The sequence below is a fragment of the Salmo salar genome, chromosome ssa03, assembly GCF_905237065.1.
Source record: "Salmo salar chromosome ssa03, Ssal_v3.1, whole genome shotgun sequence".
Classification (NCBI taxonomy): Eukaryota; Metazoa; Chordata; class Actinopteri; order Salmoniformes; family Salmonidae; genus Salmo; species Salmo salar.
Genome location: NC_059444.1, coordinates 33513837 through 33536431, shown reverse-complemented (window position 1 = coordinate 33536431; position 22595 = coordinate 33513837). Strand labels below are relative to the sequence as shown.

At 39.8% G+C, this 22595-nt stretch overlaps 1 protein-coding gene across 4 annotated transcripts in view; it reads left to right on the top strand.

Annotated features, from left to right (window-relative positions):
- The window catches only part of kgua (Guanylate kinase), a 36091-nt gene extending 13801 nt beyond the window's left edge, over window positions 1-22290 (top strand). For 3 of the 4 annotated variants that reach the window (XM_014190928.2, XM_014190929.2, XM_014190925.2), the window contains exons 2-7: window positions 19121-19234; window positions 19335-19376; window positions 19537-19772; window positions 19931-20015; window positions 20128-20213; window positions 20374-22290. In XM_014190928.2, coding sequence (XP_014046403.1) covers window positions 19121-19234; window positions 19335-19376; window positions 19537-19772; window positions 19931-20015; window positions 20128-20213; window positions 20374-20409 — 599 coding nt within the window. In that variant the 3' untranslated portion in view covers window positions 20410-22290. 4 annotated transcript variants of the gene reach the window in all.
- The last annotated feature ends 305 nt before the right edge of the window (window positions 22291-22595 follow it).

Below are 22595 nucleotides of genomic sequence, written 5' to 3'. Positions count from 1 at the left end.
ACTTCCAAGGAGAAAAGAGGCATTGTTGAAACTCACTCATATGCTTGCAGTGTAAAAAAAGGGGTGAATGTGATTCATACCCGAATACCCCAACCAAGGAACAACTTCCAAAGAAGCTGAAAAGTGAACCATCAATGAGCCAGCTACAGGACATTGTCTGCATCCTCACGGCTAAAATCAAAGAGAGCGCAGATGACATCATGGATTTGGTGAAAAAGAACACTATCAGTATCGTTAACCTGAAGAAATCAATTCATTTCAATTCTAAGAAAGTAAAAACTTTGAAGCAGCACAACGCAACATTGAAAATTCAGGTTGCAAAGCAGGAGAAGGAACTCACTGAAATGGAGTCAAAGGTAAACGAGAATGACTGGTGTAGTTGGAGATGGAATCTTCAAATTTATGGAATAGCATAAAAATCTGACGAGAACATCAAAGCAAGAGTGAAAGACAGGGCAATAGTCCCGGAGGAGGAGCGAAATGGTGTTGCAGGTTCTCTGGATGTAGTGCACTGCCTGGGTAGGCTGAGAGATGGGGAAAACAACCAGCCACCACGACCAGTGATCAATGAGATTCATCTCCAGGACATCGAGGGATATGACATGGAAAAGTGCAAAGAAAAATTACTATTTAAAAAAGAACAACCTGAGGCATTTCAGCAGGTGTCGCTATTATAAAAGGCAACTTTAAGGGTCATATTGAGTCATGAAGCAGATAATACAGGGAAATGGATTATACTATTGGTAGATGTCAACCACGTTCAATTCATTGTTGTAAATATTTATGCTTCCAATAAGTCAAGTAACTGTATTTTATTTAGAGACATTGAGAGGAAAATAAGTTCAATTGTCAAAATTTCCATTGGCCAAAGTAATATGGGGTGGAGATTTGAATACAGTATTACACGATAATCTAGATGGCCTCCTAAGGATAGACATATATTCCTTATCTCACAAACAGAATTGCTAAGGTTAGGTGTTCTAGATATTTGGAGACATAAGAACCCAGATAAGATTATGTTTACATGGAGTATCAAAGATTTATCTATACAATCCCGTATTGATTTCTGGCTGATATCTGAACATATGGCTGACAAGGTTGATAGTCTCGATTGAACCATCGATTTTTAACAGCGCACAAAGGGATCTCAATAAAGATAAATATGCATGGTTTGTCAACAAGAAAAGTTAAAGGTTACTGGAAAATGAACAAGACTACTAGAGAATGAAGTATTTAAGAAGGAAGTAGCAGGAATTATTGATAAATACTGTAATTGTTCTTGTGTTATAAATACGTTTGGAAGTTACTGGAAGCTAATGAAATTTGATAAGGCTTTTGGCTATTTCAATGGGGAAAGAAATTGCTCGTGTCGAGAGAGAAAGAATATGAAATCATAAAGGGAATAATGGATTATACAAAAAAAACGGAACTACCTTCATTGCAAATGCAGTTAGACTGTATCTACAAGGAAAAGGCCTGGGGAGCGAAAATGACAAATGGATGGAAGGAGAGAAAAATACAAAATATTTATTTTAATTTAGAAAAAAGGGCAGGCGAAAAGACTTACATATGTAAATTAATGATTAATAATACTCCCAATGAAAATCCAAAAGAAATCTCAGCATGTTGCCCAGTTTTATCAGAATATGTATACATCAGCCCAGTCAACTTCCAACATGGATCTTTTCTTAGACAATGTAGCAAACATTGCTAAGTAGATAGATAATGATTTCAAGGATTTTTGTGATGAGTTATCTGAAATTGAGATAAAAGACTATTAAAATCCTTAAGGGCAATAGGTCCCCTGGAAATGATGGTTTAATAAGCGAGTTTTAAAAAGCATTCAATGATAAACTGATTCCTTTCATTCTTGCTATGTTTCAAGAATCAATAGAAAAAGGGGAGGTACCGGCTTCCTTAAAGCAAGGTGTAATTACTTAGGTTTGGGAATCAAATAAGGATACTCTTTATATAGACAACTGGAGACCCATTAGCCTGTTGAATAATGATGGGAAATGATTTGCCCTTGTATTTGCTAAGAGGTTGAAACAAGGCTTGCATCATATAATTGATGAAGAACAATCTGGTTTTATGAATGGTCGACACATTAGTAATAACATCAGGTTGATCTTAGATATGATATGACTTTTAATGACCTCATCCTTGATAGTTTTCTTAGGTTTGTTGATTTTTATAAAGCTTTTGACACTGTATAACATGAGTTTATGTTCAAAGCAATATGTTGTTTGGGGACTTTTTTGAAAGCAGTCCAAACTTTATATAGTGGTTGTACTAGCTCTGTAAAATTAGCTCACGGGACATCCCAAAGATTTGATATTGGCCGTGGCATTAGGCAGGGCTGCCCAATTAGTCCATTTTAAATGTTTTATTGGTTACTCAAATTATGTCTCTTCATATCAAGAAAGGGAATTTTAAAGGTGTTTCAGCACTTGGCAATGAATTTAAACTATGTCAACTGGCTGATACCACCATATTTCTAAGAGACAGGAATGAGGTTTCTAAAGCAGTTTCGTGTATTGAAGACTTTTCCTTAGTTTCGGGTTTGAAAATTAATATCAGTTAGTCAGTCTCATTTCCACTCAAGGATTGTGTTTTACAGGAAGTATATGGTATCCCAATTAAAGATAAGTAACCTTATCTTGGAATTGTTATATGCAAGGATGAAAAACAAAGGAGTGAATTGAACTTTAACCCCATTATTGACAAAACAAAGAAGAAGTTGATGAGCGATATTTCGTTATACAGGTCTTATTGTCCAAAGCTGAAGGGTTATCCAGATCGGTTTATGTCTCGTTATCACTTGACATACCCCCTAAAATTGTAAAGGACTTAGATAAGATTCTTGATAATTTTATTTGGAGGAACAAGCCTCACTATCTACGGAAATATATTCTCACTAATGCCTAAGAACAAGGAAGTCTTGAGGTTTTAGATTTCAATGCTCTAAATAATACTTTTAAAATAAAGCAGGCAATTTTAGCTTGGATGTTAGCATATAAACACAATTTCTCCCCACAAATACTTTATATGGAACAACAAAGATATACAACTTAAAAATAAGTCTCTTTTCTTTCATAACTGGTTTGAGAATAAAATTATTTTGGTTGGTCAGTTACTGAATGAGGATGGATATCTACTCTCATATGGGGAATTTCTTGATAAGTTTAAAATTCCAATAACCCCAAAATAATATGCACTTTTTTTGATGTGATTCCAACAGGGGGTTGTATGTCTTTTACATTTCTCTGTGGTTGATGTAAGTAACATAGATTTACATGAAAATATATTCATTGGCAATATTAACATCAAAGATAAATGTAGTAATAAACAGATTAGGAATATTGTTTGTGATACTACAATTCCCTCAGCAAGATTATTTTGGTCAAATATCTATGGTGATATACAATGCATAGAAAATTGCTAACAAATATTGTATTAGTAACAAAGTAAAGGAAGTTTCATTTAAAATTTTACATAGAATTTATCCTGTGAAACATGTTTTGGAAAGATTGAAGCTGAATATTGACTATAACTGATTTCAGTGGAATGGAGAAGGAGACCATTTTGCATTTGTTTTTTGCCTGTATTTATAGTATAATTTTTTGGGGGGATTGACAAAGAATTTCATTACAAAAAAATAGTACCGGTTGTACTATTTAATGGTTTTGATATGATTTATTTCAGAAATTCTGACATTGATAAAGATGTAGTATATTTAATTCAACTGCTAATAAAACTTGATAAATTTCATATTCACAAATGGTCTAATTCAAAACCAAACTTTTTTCACTTTATAAATGACTTTAAACAATATGGCACTACTTTAACCTCTCTGGGCTAGGCGGGACGAATTCGTCCCACCTACGCAACAGCCAGTCTAATCCAGTGGCGCGATTTTCAAATACCTATTACTTCAATTTCTCAAACATATGACTATTTTACAGCTATTTAAAGACAAGACTCTCGTTAATCTAACCACGCTGTCCGATTTCAAAAAGGCTTTACAACGAAAGCAAAACATTAGATTATGTCAGCAGAGTACCAAGCCAGAAATAATCAGACACCCATTTTTCAAGCTAGCATATAATATCACAAAAACCCAGAAGACAGCTAAATGCAGCACTAACCTTTGATCTTCATCAGATGACAACCCTAGGACATTATGTTATACAATACATGCATGTTTTGTTCAATCAAGTTCATATTTATATCAAAAACCAGCTTTTTACATTAGCATGTGACGTTCAGAACTAGCATACCCCCTGCAAACTTCCGGCGAATTCACTAACAAAATTCACTACTAAATTACTCACGATAAACGTTCACAAAAAGCATAACAATTATTTTAAGAATTATAGATACAGAACTCCTCTATGCACTCTATGTCCGATTTTAAAATAGCTTTTTGGTGAAAGCACATTTTGAAATATTCTAAGTACATAGCCCAGCCATCACGGGCTAGCTATTTAGACACCCGGCAAGTTTAGCACTCACCAATATCAGATTTACTATTACAAAAGTTTGATTACCTTTTGTTGTCTTCGTCAGAATGCACTCCTAGGACTGCTACTTAAATAGCAAATGTTGGTTTGGTCCAAAATAATCCATCGTTATATCCGAATAGCGGCGTTTTGTTTGTGCGTTCCAGAAACTATCCGAAAGGGTATATCAAGGTCGTGCGCATGGCGCAATTCGTGACAAAAAATTCTAAATATTTCATTACCGTACTTCGAAGCATGTCAACCGCTGTTTAAAATCCATTTTTATGCCATTTTTCTCGTAAAAAAGCGATAATACTCCGACCGGGAATGTCCATTTAGCTAAACAGAGGAAAGAAAACAAAGCTTTCGGTCGACGCGGGCACGAGCCTGAGTCTCACAGTACTGTAACCAGCCACTACCCAAACGCGCTACTTTGTTTCAGCCAGAGCCTGCAAAGCCACGATTCAGCATTTTGCCGCCTTCTGAGCGCCTATGGCAGCCGTAGGAAGTGTCACGGGACAGCTAAGATCCTCACTCTTCAATAAACAGAGACAAGAAGAACGACACCTTGTCAGACAGGCCACTTCCTGCATGAAATCTTCTCAGGTTTTTGCCTGCCATATGAGTTCTGTTACACTCACAGACACCATTCAAACAGTTTTAGAAACTTTAGGGTGTTTTCTATCCAAAGCCAATAATTATATGCATATTCTAGTTACTGGGCAGGAGTAGTAACCAGATTAAATCAGGTACGTTTTTTATCCAGCCGTGTCAATACTGCCCCCTACCCCCAACAGGTTAACAAAAAGGCAATTAAAACTTGTATTATTAATGAATATGATTTGTTTGTTTTAGGATTCCTGGCTATGTAAATAGTTTATGTATGCTTGTTTGCATGTTTGTTGATAATTGTTTATTTAAAAAAAAAAAAGAGCCTGCAAAGGGTTGCGTCTTTTTAGTGTATCAAATATAAAATACATTTTGATTTGTTGAACACTTTAAAAAATATATTTTTTCATTTTTTTACATATTGTTGTCTAATAGTTTGTCTTCTATTATTCTACAATGTAGAAAATATAAAAAATAAAGATACCCTGGAATGAGTAGGTGTCCATTTTTGACTGATACTGTGTTTATATATGCATGTACACTACCGTTAAAGTTTGGGGTCACTTAGAAAAGCAATTTATAATTTTTTTTGTCCATTTTAAAATAACTTCAAATTGATCAGAAATGCAGTGTAGACAAGAGAAAGGTCACTGTTATAGCCATCTCTCTGGTTGTAATTCCGATAGTGTCCACAAGATGACAGCAGTGTGCGTGAAAAGTTTCAGTTGGATAACTTAGGAGTATGACTGATCCTCAAGACTTTTAGTGTGAAGTCCCCAGGTACATTTGGGCAAATTGTGAAGGAGACATTCGCATTCATATTCCATTTTTCTGGAAGAATATCGTCAAATCTGTTTACTTCGACTTTGATTCAGCTTTCCAAGTATTAGTAGCCATATTATAAGTTCAACATTTGCAAAACAACCAGTTTTCATAACTCTGAATATCCTTATTATTTTTGTCCAAACTGAAATGGCATGCTGTCGAACAAGGTTAGAAGCTACTTTTTACGACATATACGTTTTCATGAAACTCCCGTAACACCCAGCTCATTGACTATTAAGCTAGCTTTGTTTGACCCCGATTGGTGCTGATTTGACAAAGATACAGTTGTTCAAGTGATGGCCGCCCGCGTCATCGGTGTGCCATGAAGGCGTCGCTCTCTGACCAAATATGGTGTTCTATAGGATATACTACACCCCTAATGATATAGTGAAGTCTTGTTACCTTCTAGGATCTCAGCGGAATAGATACGAATGTGATTTGACTCGTTGAAACAACGTTTAGGGTGAGATTTTCACAGATTCCTTTCTTTGCAAATTGAACGAGTGGAAATAAAAAATCGATTGTGCATGCTATATGGACCTTTTTTAGGATATGAAAAATGATTTTATCTAACAAAACGACACTTCATGTTATCTTTGGGACCCTTTTGGATGATAAATCAGAGCAAGATTTCCGAATGTAAGTACACATTTGACCTTCAGAGGTGAATTTATCAAACCTATCGCGGTGAAAAAAAGTGTTTTGTTGTTAGGAGCTCTCAATAGCATGGTATTTTTTTGCAGTACTAGCTACTGTAAATTGGACAGTGCAGTTATATTAACAAGAATTTAACCCCTGTGTGGCATACGGGACGGACATCCAGCGAAAAATCATAGCGCCATTAGCATAACAAAATGTAATAATTAAAAAAAATAATAAGAATTCAAATTATATCGTTTTATAGATACACCTCTCCTGAATCGAACCACGTTGTCCGATTTCAAAAAGGCTTTACAGCAAAAGCAAAACATTAGATTATGTTAAAGGAGTATATCGTAAAAGTAGCCACCTAGCCATTTTCCGACCAACCACATGCATCACAAATAACCAAAAAACAGCTAAATGCAGCACTAACCTTTGACAATCTTCATCAGATGACACACCTAGGGACATCATGTTACACAATACATGCATTATTTTGTTCGATAAAGTTCATATTTATATATAAAAACAGCATTTTACATCGGTGCGTAACGTTGACTAACTATTTTCCCTCAAATGCATCCGATGAAACAGAGCTACAATTTACTAAAGTACTATTCGAAAACATTTTTAAAATGTAATATTGTCATTCTAAGATTTATAGATGAATATCTCTTGAAAGCACCTGTAATGCCAGATTTAAAAATAACTTTACTGGGTAATCATACTTTGCGATAAAAGGGGATGCGATACTCTGAAAAATAGGCTAACGTTACAGGTCAGCGCCATCTTGGAACAATCGCATATCACATCTAGTCTTGTATACTATTGTCAATAATCCCTTACCTTTGGTTGTCTTCATCAGAAAGCACTTCCAGGATTCCCAGGTCCATAACAAATGTATTTTCGTTCGAAAAAAAATACTCCTTTATGTTCCAAGAGCTTGTTAGCACGTCTTGTTAGCGCGTCTGAAGGCTGCTCCAAAACATCCGTCGGCCACGGGACAGCCATTTCTAGAAATTGCATTTTTTTCCCATTTAGGTTCGTTCAAACATGTCAAACGTTGTATAACATAAATCTTCAGGGCGTTTTTCAACAAGAGAGCCAATAAGATTCGAGGGGGACGATTGCATTGTGTTTCAAAACGTTTCGAAAGGGGAGGGTAACCAGGGGCGTCGGCGTCATAATGGTGATGGCCCTCTCCGTGTGACCACGTTCCACAGCGTCTCATTCATTCAGTTTTAACAGTAGGAGACTCAAACCACTTTGTAAAGACTGGGGACATCTAGTGGAAGCAATAGGAAGTGCTCAATGAACCATAGCTCACGGTGTGATTAATAGGCAACGTGATGAAGTTGAGTTCGCAATTCAGAATTCCACTTCCTGTTTCGATCTGTCTCGGGGTTTTGACTGCCATATGAGTTCTGTTATACTCACAGACACCATTCAAACAGTTTTTTAGAAACTTTAGGGTGTTTTCTATCCACGGGTATTAATTATATGCATATCCTAGCTTCTGAGTTTGAGTAGGAGGCCGTTTAAAATGGGCACACATTTTTTTCAAAAATCGCTTTAGCGCCCCCTATCCTAGGGGAACGCCAAGAGGTTAAGCTTTCAGACGATATAAGACACTTATATGTACCGACATTTTGTTGTTTCTCTAAAATCTGCCATCTTGACATAATGCGCTGCATGATTTACATTTGTCCCGTTGACGGGACGCCGATCCTTAAGAAGAATCACCACCATAGTCCCTGTGCCCAAGAACACTAAGGTAACCTGCCTAAAATGACTACCGACCCGTAGCACTGACGTCTGTAGCCATGAAGTGCTTTGAAAGGCTGGTCATGGCTCACATCAACACCATTTTCCCAGAAACCCTAGACCCACTCAAATTTGCATACCGCCCTAACAGATCCACAGATGATGCAATCTCTATTGCACTCCACACTGCCCTTTCCCACCTGGACAAAAGGAACACCTATGTCAGAATTCTGTTCATGACTACAGCTCAGCGTTCAACACCATAGTGCCCTCAAAGCTCATCAATAAGCTAAGGATCCTGGGACTAAACGCCTCCCTCTGCAACTGGACTTCCTTGCGGGCTGCCCCCAGGTGGTAATGGTAGGTAACACATCCGATAAGCTGATCCTCAACACAGGGGCCCCTCGGGTGTGTGCTCAATCCCCTCCTGTACTCCATGTTGCTCATGACTGCACGGCCAGGCACGACTCCAACACCAAGTTTGCTGATGACACAACAGTGGTTGCCTGATCAATGACAAGACAGCCTATAGGGAGGAGGTCAGAGACCTGGCCGTGTGGTGCCAGGACATCAACCTTTCCCTCAACTTGATCAAGACAAAGGAGATGATGGTTCTCCTTTCCCCCTTCTGATAACCAGGCGGCGAATCGCATCTCTGCATGTCTGTCAGACATATCAGTGTGGATGACGGATCACCAGCTCAAGCTGAACCTCGGCAAGACGGAGCTGCTCTTCCTCCCGGGGAAGGACTGCCCGTTCCATGATCTCGCCATCACGGTTGACAACTCCCTTGTGTCCTCCTCCCAGAGTGCTAAGAACCTTGGCGTGATCATGGACAACACCCTGTCGTTCTCCACTAACATCAAGGCGGTGACCCGATCCTGTAGGTTCATGCTCTACAACATTCGCAGAGTACGACCCTGCCTCACACAGGAAGCGGCGCAGGTCCTAATCCAGGCACTTGTCATCTCCCGTCTGGATTACTGCAACTCGCTGTTGGCTGGGCTCCCTGCCTGTGCCATTAAACCCCTACAACTCATCCAGAACGCCGCAGCCCGTCACCCCGCTCCTCCGCTCTCTCCACTGGCTTCCAGTTGAAGCTCGCATCCGCTACAAGACCATGGTGATTGCCTACGGAGCTGTGAAGGGAACGGCACCTCCATACCTTCAGGCTCTGATCAGGCCCTACACCCAAACAAGGGCACTGCGTTCATCCACCTCTGGCCTGCTGGCCTCCCTACCTCTGAGGAAGCACAGTTCCCGCTCAGCCCAGTCAAAACTGTTCGCTGCTCAGGCACCCCAATGGTGGAACAAGCTCCCTCACGACGCCAGGACAGCGGAGTCAATCACCACCTTCCGGAGACACCTGAAACCCCACCTCTTTAAGGAATACCTAGGATAGGATAAAGTAATCCTTCTAACCCCCCCCCTTAAAAGATTTAGATGCACTATTGTAAAGTGGTTGGTCCACTGGATATCATAAGGTGAATGCACCAATTTGTAAGTCGCTCTGGATAAGAGCGTCTGCTAAATGACTTAAATGTAAATTGTGAACTATAGGAAAAGGTGGACCGAGCACGCCCCCATTCTCATCGACGGAGCAGGTTGAGCGCTTCAAGTTCCTCGGTGTCCACATCACCAACAAACTAACATGGTCCAAGCACCCCAAGATAGTTGTGAAGAGAGCACGATAAAAATTATTCCCACTCAGGTGACTGAAAAGATTTGGCATGTGTCCTCATCCTCAAAAGGTTCTAAAGCTGCACCATTGAGAGCATCCTGACTGGTTGAAACACTGCCTGGTATGGCAACTGCTCGGCCTTCAACCGCAAGGCACTACATAGGGTAGTGTGTAGGGCCCAGTACATCACTGGGGCCAAGCTTTCTGCCATCTAGGACCTCTACACCAGGTGGTGTCAGAGGAAAGCCCTAACAATTGTCACACTCCAGTCACCCAAGTCATAGACTGTCCTCTCCGTTACCACACGGCAAGTGGTACCGGAGCGCCAAGTCAAATGGCTACACAGATAATTTGCATTGCCCCCCACACTGCTGCTACTCTATCTATGCATAGTCACTTTAATAACTCTACCTACATGTACATATTACCTCGACTAAACGGTGCCCTTGCACATTGACTTTGTACCGGTACCCCCGTATATAGTCTCGCTATTGTTATTTTACTGCTGCTATTTAATTACTTGTTCCTTTTATTTCTTATTCGTATTTTTTTTAAACTGCATTGTTGGTTAGGGGCTTGTAAGTAAGCATTTCACTAAGGTCTACACCTGTTGTATTCGACGCGTGTGACTAATACGATTTGATTTGATAGAGCTCAAGAGTTCCTCTGTGGAGATGGGAGAACCTTCCAGAAGGACAACCACCTCTGCAGCACTCCATCAATCAGGCCTTTATGGTGGCCAGACGGAAGCCACTTCTCAGTAAAAGGCACATGACAGCCCGCTTGGAGTTGATGAAACCAAGATTGAACTCTTTGGCCTGAATGCCAAGTGTCACGTCTGGAGTTAACCTGGCACCATCCCTACGGTGAAGCATGGTGGTGGTATCATGCTGTGGGGGATGTTTTTCAGCGGCAGGGACTAGAACCCGATCGAACATCTCTGGAGACCTGAAAATAGTTGTGGAGCGACGCTCCCCATCCAACCTGACAACGCTTGAGAGGATCTGCAGAGAAGAATGGGAGAAACTCCCCAAATACAGGTGTGCCAGGCTTGTAGCGTCAGCCCCAAGAAGACCTGAGGCTGTAATCGCTGCCAAAGGCGCTTCAACAAAGTACTGAGTAAAGGGTCTGAATACTTATGTAAATGTGATATTCAATTTTTTTTAATTTTATATACATTTGCAAAAATGTCAACCTGTTTTCGCTTTGTTATTGTGTGTAGATTGAGGGGGAAAACAAATGTAATCCATTTTAGAATATGGCTTTATTGTAACAAAATGTGGGAAAAGTCAAAGGGTCTGAATACTTTCTGAATGCACTCATATAATGGCCGAGGGTCATCTGTTTGACACCCCTGGCCTACAGACAACCTAGGGATTGCCTTCTTTCAGGTATGTCACAAACGGATGGCCAAGGTTTAAACTGTGTACTGAGAGGTGATTGGAGAGATCAACGATTTGGTTTCACTGTTTGCGCGTGCGTTCATACAGTCTGCTACCACAAACACCACCTTGACTGGTCCCAGGCTTCAGCATATTATCGTGCTGCTCAATTCACTTTCCTATTCCGTCCTCACACATCCTGCTGCTCACCCAGCTCCCTCACTCACAAGTCTACTGACGGTGACCAAAGGTAAGGAGGAAGAGCGACTTTAGCCAATATGGCTAACAACAAAATCGTTTTGCTTAATCTCAGTTTGAGACTAAACAGGCAGTCATGAGGTAGAGATTATAGTAATTGTGCCATCGAAACCGCTGTGAAAATATATTTTCCATAACTAAAACATTTTTTTTGTATTTTCAGCTGTTTGAATCTGGTGTACAAAACCGAAAGTAAAATATGCAAACACTAACCTTAAGAACGGGAAGCATAGAAATTAGGGTTGGGCTGAGTACTCGGACAAAATGAGTATCATAACTGATATGGAGAATTTTCCGAATAAGATTTTGACACGAGTGTTTTTTTTGTAATTTAACTGTGATCGGAAAACTATTTTCAGCTGCCAGCATTTCTCGCTCTCACTCAAACAGTGCAAAGAGCTGTGTGCTCTAAACAACTATTGGCTAGTTCTTCTGTCTGTAAAGAAACGGGCGGGTTATCGATGAAGCCTGCTGCAACGATTGGATTAGAACATGCTGCTTTCAAATCCCAATACGGACACGCGCAGCTGTTTCACTCGTCTCAGGGCACAAGTTTCATCTTCTCCAAACATCGTGTACGATCCGTAGCTAGGCATTGTTCAATTTTAGTTAATTCCAGACGACTTTGCTGAGGCCATATGGTTGTTTTTGTCTGTCTACTTGGCGTTGTTTGTTAGGCCTACCTTGTCTGTCCGTATAACTATTCCATTGCTGACGACGTCTGTCATTGTGTCGTGATCAGAGCCCATGCTTACTTGCTATTATTATTATTTATTCTCGCATAGGCATGTTTACCGAGCGACATATCATTCGGAGAGAAAAAAAACAAGGTTGAATCATGACATCAGCGATCTTCAGGTCAGAACTCTAGAAAGAGGCCTGGGTTCCCGACAGTTGGATGACCGTTCAAAATATATTTTCCCCAGTTCTTGTTTTTTTCCGACTTTCCAGTTGTCTTGAACTCACTGAAGTCTGAGATTTCCTAGTTTCCAGTTTTGAACTGTGCAGAAGTAATTCTGGATTGACAGCATGGCCAATATTCAACCTTTTATGGCTCAATTAATGTTTATCCTTTTATGCTTGGAAAATTACCCTTAAACCCAGACTTGGACCACACACTCACTCCACTGAATAGCAGGCTAGTGATTGGTTTGCAACGCTTGCAGTTAACCACTGATTCCTTCCAAACCAACTTGTTGTGTAATGTTTATGGCCGACGAGCACAATACGTTTTATCTATAATTTCTCTTCATATGACAAGGATTTGCCAGTAGATTGTTGATTCATGATGACTGCTAGCTAAGATTTTGAAAGTATGTTGCCCAATCAAAGCTGCGGTAGATCTAACGTGATTTGATGGCATTTTTATCTGTGGACAATGACCTTGAGCCTTCTTGGATGGGCACTTCTAATGTAACTCTATGGCAGCACCCAAGGGCTTGATTTCCGAGATCTTCCTGTAGAGTTTGCGGTGACGTAGAACACTGAGCCAATCACGGCACTAGATCACGGCTCCGTATTTTCCGCTGGCTGCCGCAGCACCACAGAAAGCACTGAGCTAGGCTGAAACACCTGCATTTTGCAGCTGCCTTTTAAAAGGAGAACAATGACCATGTTTGTATGCGTTTTATTAATTTGAAGATACACACATATATATATATATATATATACTTTACATGTATTAATGCCAAAATAACATGCCAAACGGGCAACAAATGTATACAATTATAAAACGGGTGACCAATGTTTTATATGGCCCTAACAAAATGTATTATTATTTTAGCTTTAACAGGTGGTGTTCAAACAGGTGGGGCTCTAACCCACCAGCCCTGCATGATGGGTCGCCACTGAAAATGACAAATGTATATTGTTTATCTTGATTTACAAGTGTCAGGAGAGAAATGTTGCGCTTGCAAATGAAACAATATATGGGTCAAGCGAATTACCCTACTTTCATCTAAATCTCTGTCTGGAATAAATATAGGCGGTAGCCGGCCATGAATCCGGCTAATAAGTAGCCCATGTCGTTGATAATTGAATAGGACTAATTAAGTAACTTGTGCATTGTTGTCTGTCGGGGTTGTTTAACTGTGTGTGTGTGTGTGTGTGTGTGTGTGTGTGTGTGTGATTTATTTTGAATGAATTATTTGAAGAAATAAAAATTAAATCGCCAATTTGGCAACCCATCCCTTATGGGTTTAATTGACACATAAACAAACAGTACATTAATTCACGTGGTGATCATTCTTCCGGTGTTTTCTGCATTGCGCATCGCATAAAGAGTGAAAAAATGTAAAAATCAATGTATATAAGGTTATCCAAACAATAAAATATATCACTATATACAGAAAAATGAAATGGAAGGCTTTTGAACCCAGTCTGGCACAAAGAGAAGATTCATATGGGAGACAAGCCCATACACACACAGTACCATTTACCACATAGACGCTAAATATTCGAACAATTGAATTATAGGCAGCACTTTATTTTATTCCAGGCTTTATCTAAATATTCCTCAAACAGAAATACACAATGGATAAACATTTCATTTTCTCCTCGTCACTGAGCCACACAATGCCAGGTATATCTGGTGTGCTTTCTGGAATAAGAGCAATTGTATATCGTGGTAGAAAGGGCTATATAACTTGAAGAAATATAGGATAAAATGGGTTTTGTTCTCTAACTATTGTGACCTTGAAGAAATAGTCTTTCCTCTTCCATTTCACCACAATACCGACCTGTTTCAATACGCAGAGGCAATATCCCTGATCTTACCTGTTTCAATACGCAGAGGCAATATCCCTGATCTTACCTGTTTCAATACGCAGAGGCAATATCCCTGATCTTACCTGTTTCAATACGCAGAGGCAATATCCCTGATCTTACCTGTTTCAATACGCAGAGGCAATATCCCTGATCTTACCTGTTTCAATACGCAGAGGCAATATCCCTGATCTTACCTGTTTCAATACGCAGAGGCAATATCCCTGATCTTACCTGTTTCAATACGCAGAGGCAATATCCCTGATCTTACCTGTTTCAATACGCAGAGGCAATATCCCTGATCTGACCTGAGCACATAGCGATCTCTTGCTTTTAGGAAGGTTATACATAATGTATCTCTCACACACACATTCACCCTTAATCAATTCGGGTTTATGATTAATCTCCTCCACCCATTTTATTTTTCATATTGTATCAACAGTTTTTTTAAATATCTGTCTTAATTTGGTTTTCGTACAGATGTTCAGTCAAAATGTTGAAAAAGGTCAGACATTTGAGTTGCCCAGGCTCCCCCAATGTGATAGATCCCATTTTTGAAAAACTTTACTGGCTATTCTATTCCAGTCTCACCATACATGCCTTCCATCTCACCTCACAGCCCCATGTCCCCAGTTATTGCAAGTACAGTATAGTTGTAAACTTGTGGACACGTAAAAAGTAACGTACTGCTCTGTTATGGACATACCTCTTAGCACCCCACACTCCTGCTAAATAGTCCAGAACAGGAGACACGCATGTCTGATACAGTTTGGAATATGTAGCATAACCAATATCTTTGAGTTTCAGTTTTTTCTTCATACAACTCCCCCAAGAGCTCTACTTGCTGAGTCGGACAGGGCAGATGTTCCCTATAGAACGGTAATATGTTCATCAATCAAAAGACCCAACATATTTATAATTTCTAGTAAACTCAAGAATGTTTTCACCCCAAAAACTAAATACTTCTCTTTGTACCTGGTTTTCTAAAATGCATTCTGTGTTTTTTGTCTGGTTGATCATGAGTCTCCAATTTTATAAAAAAAAACCTTTTTTTTACACAAATTGACTACATGTTCTTCAGGTCTTGTTCAGTTTCTGCCATCAAAATAATATCAGCATATAAAAGGATACTTAGCATTTCATCATATCTTACTCCAATATTTAACTGTTGCATTTCTTTTGCCAAATCATTACTAAACATAGCAAACAAAGTCGGTGATAAGGCGTCTCCTTGTTTTACACCGGAGGGTGTGCGAAACCAATCCGTACGATATTCATTAACAAGCACACAAGCAATTAGTACTTTGTAAAGAGACTGGATTGCGTGATAACGTCAACCCGTCTTTAACAAACTATAGGCTAAAATATCCCGATTTGCGAAATCAATGAAACATGCAAAAGTAGTCTGTGTAATCTATTTCTTATTATTGTACCGATTGAGAAGATATGATCTATACAGGCTCTGGATTCTCAAAAAAAACATTTTGTTCTTCCACCAGAATGTTTTGATCCTCAAAAGGTCATTAGCCTATTGGTTGAGTATGGATGAATATAATTTATAAACCGTACTCAATAAACTTATGGCCCTATAATTCAGTGGCACTCTGGTCTTTTTTAAAGATTTGGGAATGGGATTCAGTATAGACTTTAACCAAGTGGATGGCAGTATACTGAACTCAAAACAAATTTGTAGCAAATCATATAGGACATCAATTAAGGAGATTTAAAACTTCATTAGGCAGTTCATCAATGCCAAACGCTTTCCCATTGTTTGCTGCGTCAATCACCTTAACTTCTGCCACAGAGCTCCTAGTGTGTGTACAGTTGAAATACACCTTAGCCGAATACATTTAAACTCAGTTTTTCACAATTCCTGACATTTAATCCTAGTAAAATTCCCTGTCTTAGGTCAGTTAGGATCACCACTTTATTTTAAGAATGTGAAATGTCAGAATAATAGTAGAGGTAATGATTTACTTCAGCTTTTATTTCTTTCATCACATTCCCAGTGGGTCAGATGTTTACATGCACTCAATTTCGTATTTGGTAGCATTGCCTTTAAATTGTTTAACTTGGGTCAAATGTTTCAGGCAGCCTTCCACAAGCTTCCCACAATAAGTTGGGTGAATTTTGACCCATTCCTCCTGACAGCGCTGGTGTAACTGAGTCAGGTTTGTAGGCCTCCTTGCTCGCAGATGCTTTTTCAGTTCTGCCCACATTGTCTATGGGATTGAGGTCAGGGCTTTGTGATGGCCACTCCAGTACCTTGCCTTTGTTGTCCTTGGGCCATTTTGCCACAACTTTGGAAATATACTTGGTCATTGTCCATTCGGAAGACCCATTTGCGACCAAGCTTTAACTTCCTGACTGATGTCTTGAGATGTTGCTTCAATATGTGCACATAATTTTGCTTCCTCATGATGCAATCTATTTTGTGAAGTGCACCAGTCCCTCCTGCAGCAAAGCACCCCCAAAACATGATGCTTCCACACCAGTGCTTCGCGGTTGAGATGGTGTTCTTCGGCTTGCAATCCTCCTCCTTTTTCCTCCAAACATAACGATGGTCATTATGGCCAAACAGTTCTATTTTTGTTTCATCAGACCAGAGGACATTTCTCCCAAAAGTACAATCTTTGTCCCCATGTGCAGTTGCAAACCGTAGTCTGGCTTTTATATGGTGGTTTTGGAGCACTGGCTTCTTCCTTGCTGAGCGTCCTTTCAGGTTATGTCGATATAGGACTCGTTTTACTGTGGATATAGATACTTCTGTACCTGTTTATTCCAGCATCTTCACAAGGTCCTTTGCTGTTGTTCTGGGATTGATTTGCACTTTTCACAGCAAAGTACACTCATCTCTAGGAGACAGAATGTATCTCCTTCCGGAGCGGTATGACGGCTGAGTGGTCCCATGGTGTTAATACTTGCGTACTATTGTTTGTACAGATGAACGTGGTACCTTCAGGTGTTTGGAAATTGCTCCCAAGGATGAACCAGACTTATGGAGGTCTACATTTTTGGCTGATACATTCTTGGCTGATTTCTTTAGATTTTCCCATGATGTCAAGCAAAGAGGCACTGAGTTTGAAGGTAGGCCTTGAAATACATCCACAGGTACACCTCCAATTGACTCAAATGATGTCATTTAGCCTATCAAAAGCTTCTAAAGCCATGTTATAATTTTCTGGAATTTTCCAAGCTGTTTAAAGGCACAGTCAACTTAGTGTATGTAAACTTCTGACCCCCCTGGAATTGTGATTAAGTGAAATAATCTGTCTGTAAACAATTGTTGGAAAAATGACTTGTGTCATGCACAAAGTAGATGTCCTAACCGACTTGCCAAAACTATAGTTTGTTAACAAGAAATTTGAGTGAATGAAAAACGAGTTTTAATGATTCCAACCTAAGTGTATGTAAACTTCCGACTTCAACTGTACATACGTGTGTGGGTTCTAACATTGATTTCCATTTTAGTTCTCAGGGAAAATATCTCTCTTAAAAAATCTTCCTCAAAATATGCCACATTTTCGTTACCTAAAAACAAACTAGAAAACCCCTTCTCCCACTCCTTAAGTACCTGTGTTTTATCAGAGTTCAGCCCCCCTGCTCTTCCCTGATTTCCATTGTAATTTTCTAATTGGTTTTGATCCAAACTTGTTTATTTGGCTCAAACTGTTGAGGATGTCTTGTCTGTATCTCCTCAAGGTGTAATAACTGCTCTCTCTGTTTGAATAGGTGTTGTGTTTTATCAAACACATGCTGTTTTTTCTTAAATTCCTTGATAAAATGTTCTCTTGTATTCCTATCTTAACGCTGTAAAAATAAGTACTCAGCCTTGTGCATTACTGACCATATTAATGAATACGTGAAGGAACATAATGATGCCCTCTGAGTGATGGCGCACTTGAGGTATAGGCTTTACCGGCATTTAAAGCGCACTGCTGGGTTTTCCGATTTACGAGTATCAAGTGTGATAGAACAGATACAATTACGAATATGATGAGATCGGCACATAGGACAGATTTACCTCTTCTTAGGCTTGCTTTCAATGAGAATGACAAATCGATATCTCACATTTCTATGCAAATTTGTTTGGGTTGTCCAAAAAGTTACATATTGCAGCTTTTAAACAGTCATTCCAGACTGAAAAGCTGTACTGAAATCACTTCATCTGCCTTGCAATCGGAAGCAGCAGAGTCATTTTAGGCTCTCCAATGAAATTGTTCCATGGTGGTGCCGTGGTAACGGCCTAACAGGACATGATAACCACTGTAGGTGGTAGGGTTAATTGGTCCTACTAGTCTTGCTTAGGATGTGTACTACAGAATCACCAATTTGTCAGTTTTTATGGGATACCTGGTTCGTCATATCCATGTCATATTCTGCTCTTGGGCCTATTTGTGGTGTTGTTTAGACCAGGCGTATTACACCACTATTTGATTTAAAGGCAACTAGAGATTTTCTAGTTTCATCATGTGAATAAAGGATAGGCCTAGATATGTTTTTAATTTAAAGAATGACAGCTGCTGCGCCGGGCCGGGCCGTTTCTCCTCATGACACCAGTTCCAACCGTTTGTCTCGTTACATAACTCATGCCATGAAGACATGATGTAACCACCACTCTCTGTGCAGTGAGGAATTCCAGGACTCTGTGTTGTGTTCTCTCGTCTTACCCTGTCTCTCCTCCTCTCCCCCAGCTATGGCAGGACCCAGGCCAGTGGTGCTGAGTGGCCCGTCAGGGGCTGGGAAGAGCACACTGCTCAAGAACCTGCTCAAGGAGTACGAGGGCGTCTTTGGCTTCAGCGTCTCACGTAAGTGTGCTCTGCGCCAGTCCCCTGTTAACTGTGTAAAATGTCAGGGAGGTGTCAGTTACAGAAATAAAATATCTAATTGTGTGCTCTCATCCTTTAGATACAACGAGGAGCCCTCGTCCTGGTGAAGAGAATGGCAAAGGTAGGTAGGGTTTTTAAACTCCAAGATAGACACTTGTGCTCCAAATCCTCCTGTTGCATCAATTTAATTTGCTTCAACCATCTTTGGGCGACCTATGCTGTCCCGTGTCTTTATTATTATTTTCAATAACCAACTGTTTAACATGAAATTGTTGTTTCAGATTACCATTATGTTACAAGGGAGTATATGCAGGCCAGCATCGACAAAGGGGAGTTCATTGAGAGCGCAGTGTTTTCGGGGAACATGTACGGGACGAGCAAGGCCTCGGTGCAGGCCGTTAAAGACAAGAACCTGATCTGCATCCTGGACATCGACATGCAGGGCGTTAGGGCTGTCAAGACGACAGACCTCAACCCCATCTACATCTCGATCCAGCCTCCGTCAATGAACATACTGGTGAGAGCCAGGAGGCAATATAAAATGGTGTACCAGGGTCATTTTTGTCTTTAACTTGTGTATATTATTGGTTATATAAGTACAATATGGTTATAAAAGTGTAGTAACTCCTGATCTAAAGCTAACCCACCCATGATGATCTCCCTCTGGCATTTTAGGAGAAACGTTTAAGAGACAGAAATACTGAGTCAGAGGAGAGCCTCCAGAAACGTTTAGATGCTGCTCAGGTGGACATGGAGATAAGTGAGTGATTCTGGAGAGACTTTGGCCTAAAACAGAGTTGTATGTTTTTATAAATGAAATGTTGAGAAGTTCTTGAAGTATGTTGTCTAAAACGGTTTCCCCGATCTTTCAGGCAAGGAACCTGGCATATTTGACATTGTCATTGTCAATGATAATCTCGACGATGCCTATGGGAAGTTGAAAGACGCCCTTATTGAGGTGAGTTTGTAGCGACATAACAGAGCTGGGTATGATGGACTGGGCCATATGCACCATTTTTAACTTAATAGATATTTGTCAGTAAATCATTAATAGATTTGTCAGTGTTGAATTTCACCATCTCCAAAATGTCATCCTCAAACCTACTTTCTTTCTTCAGGAAATCAAAAAAGTCCAGAAAAACAACTTGTCTTAAGCGACGAGAAACCTGACAGCCATCCTGGCCACTCCTTACAAAATGGCAGCCCTCCTATTCCAATCCTGAACATTCCGTCAGATACCGGTGTTGGGAGGAACTCCAGACAACCTGCCTCGCCCTGAACCACAGATGGTAGCCTTCTGAGTGCGCAGGAATATCTTTTTACATATTTGGAAGATAGAAGTGAACTATTTTGCTGTATTTATTTATTTGGCTGGTGGTCAGTTTCAAAGTTGTTGTATTTTGATCCACAAAGAAAAATACTCCATTAATGGTTAACCTGGGACTTGCTTGTTTTATTTTACTATGAAGGAGTACTGCACACAGGAGTTTCTGCCGCTAAGTCATTCTTCTGTGCATCTACCAGTATTATAGCCCCTAAGCATTCTATTTGTATTCACTCTGACCATAATAACAAGACCCATTCCACCTAGTGCTCAGCAAGAGTAGATACTTGTATGGAATGTTCGCAAATGTCATGGCTTGCCCCAAAGTCTGGCCCTGTCAGTACAGCTTTAGAACATTGCTGTCCTGTTCCTGTCTAGCAGAACTGACCTGAAAATGTGGTTGTACGGAAATGCGTTGGTTGTCATTAGCCACGACACGGTTCCACAGCTATAGCCAGAAATATAGGGAAAGGGGATTGTTGACTAACAGTATTGTCAACATAGAGCAGCTAACAACCAATCACAATGCCAGGGGCTTGGGCACTAGCTAACTTTGGCCCTTGCGTAGTCATACAGGGAAGCACCATCCATTCATATACATTCATAGCCGATCTCAGGAACTTACTGTAGCCTAGCTGCTGTTTGCTAGGGATCCTAGTCAACTTGTGTGTTTGTGAAGCAATCTGTTTGAAGTTTCTCTGTAGGTTTTTACCATACTATTGAAATGATAGAATGACTTAATTTACCAATAGAACAACAGATTGCCAATTAGGATTTACCATCATGTTAATCACTAGAACAGCTATACAGGAAGCTGCACTTCCTGAGACCACGGCTTACCCCGAATAGATTTTTGTTCACTGTTGTACAGGCGTGAAACTTTTATATTGTATATGTTTTGTGTTCATTATTTTACAAATCTCACCTGTAGTATAATATGCAGTGGGTTCTTTTGGACAAAAACAATTGAATGAGAATAAAAGGTCAATGGAATATTTAAATAAATGGAGCAAATAGTGTCAGTCCTTAAAGGAGAATAAAGAAAAGCTCAGAACTAAGCACACGGAGCATCGGCTTCACTTGAAACTGGCTACATTGAATTCCACCAAAAAACGGTCTTAAAAAAAGGCTACATTGTCTCAGCAGCTTTTGATGTCTTTTAAGTTTGTAGTTTGACATGCCTTGTTTTACAAGGCAACTTCCATTCACAACCCAAATTGAGTGCATTAGTAACTTTTTATTTGACATAGGCTACTGTGGCCCATGACTAATGCGCCACTGCTTCTTGTCCTTTTGAATTTGATCTCCCTTTGAACATGAAATTCATTACTTTGCACAAATTACTTAATTAAACTTATTTGACTTTTTCCACTAACCAACCTTTCAATGATTTAAGGCTTGATTCAGTCTAAAGCTGAAGCGTTAGGTTCATTGATAGAATTTAAGGTCATTTACGATTGAGCCGACATGCAGCATTTACCGTGAATGCAGTCTCCACTAAAGCGGAAACATTGCCTTTAATTTTAAATCAAGCTATAAAGCTGAGCTTCCCCGATGCAGATTGAAGCCCTGCTTTGCATGTATAATTGTTTACATTGGCCAGATATTGACCATTCACCCAGCCTTCAAGTCCTTGTTTTACAAATATGTATGTCTAGTAACATTTCATGTATGTGTTTTACAACTGTAGTAAAGTCAAATAATGAAACTATATTGCCTGGATATCCTTTTATTTTATACATGTAGTGATCCAGTTTTCAATCAGTAACTGAAAACAGCCAATGATTTGCTGAACATTATGGCAGGTGGAACATTATGGCAGGTTGAAGGCCAAGCACCTGACCTGAAATATGTAATCAGTAGTTAGAGCTACCATTGTTGACTCCTAATTCTGGCTAGTATTTCTTAGCCCTACACTTCAAAACTCAGCAAAAAGAAACGTCCTCACAGTCAACTGCGTTTATTTTCAGCAAACTCAACATGTGTAAATATTTGTATGAACATAAGATTCAACAA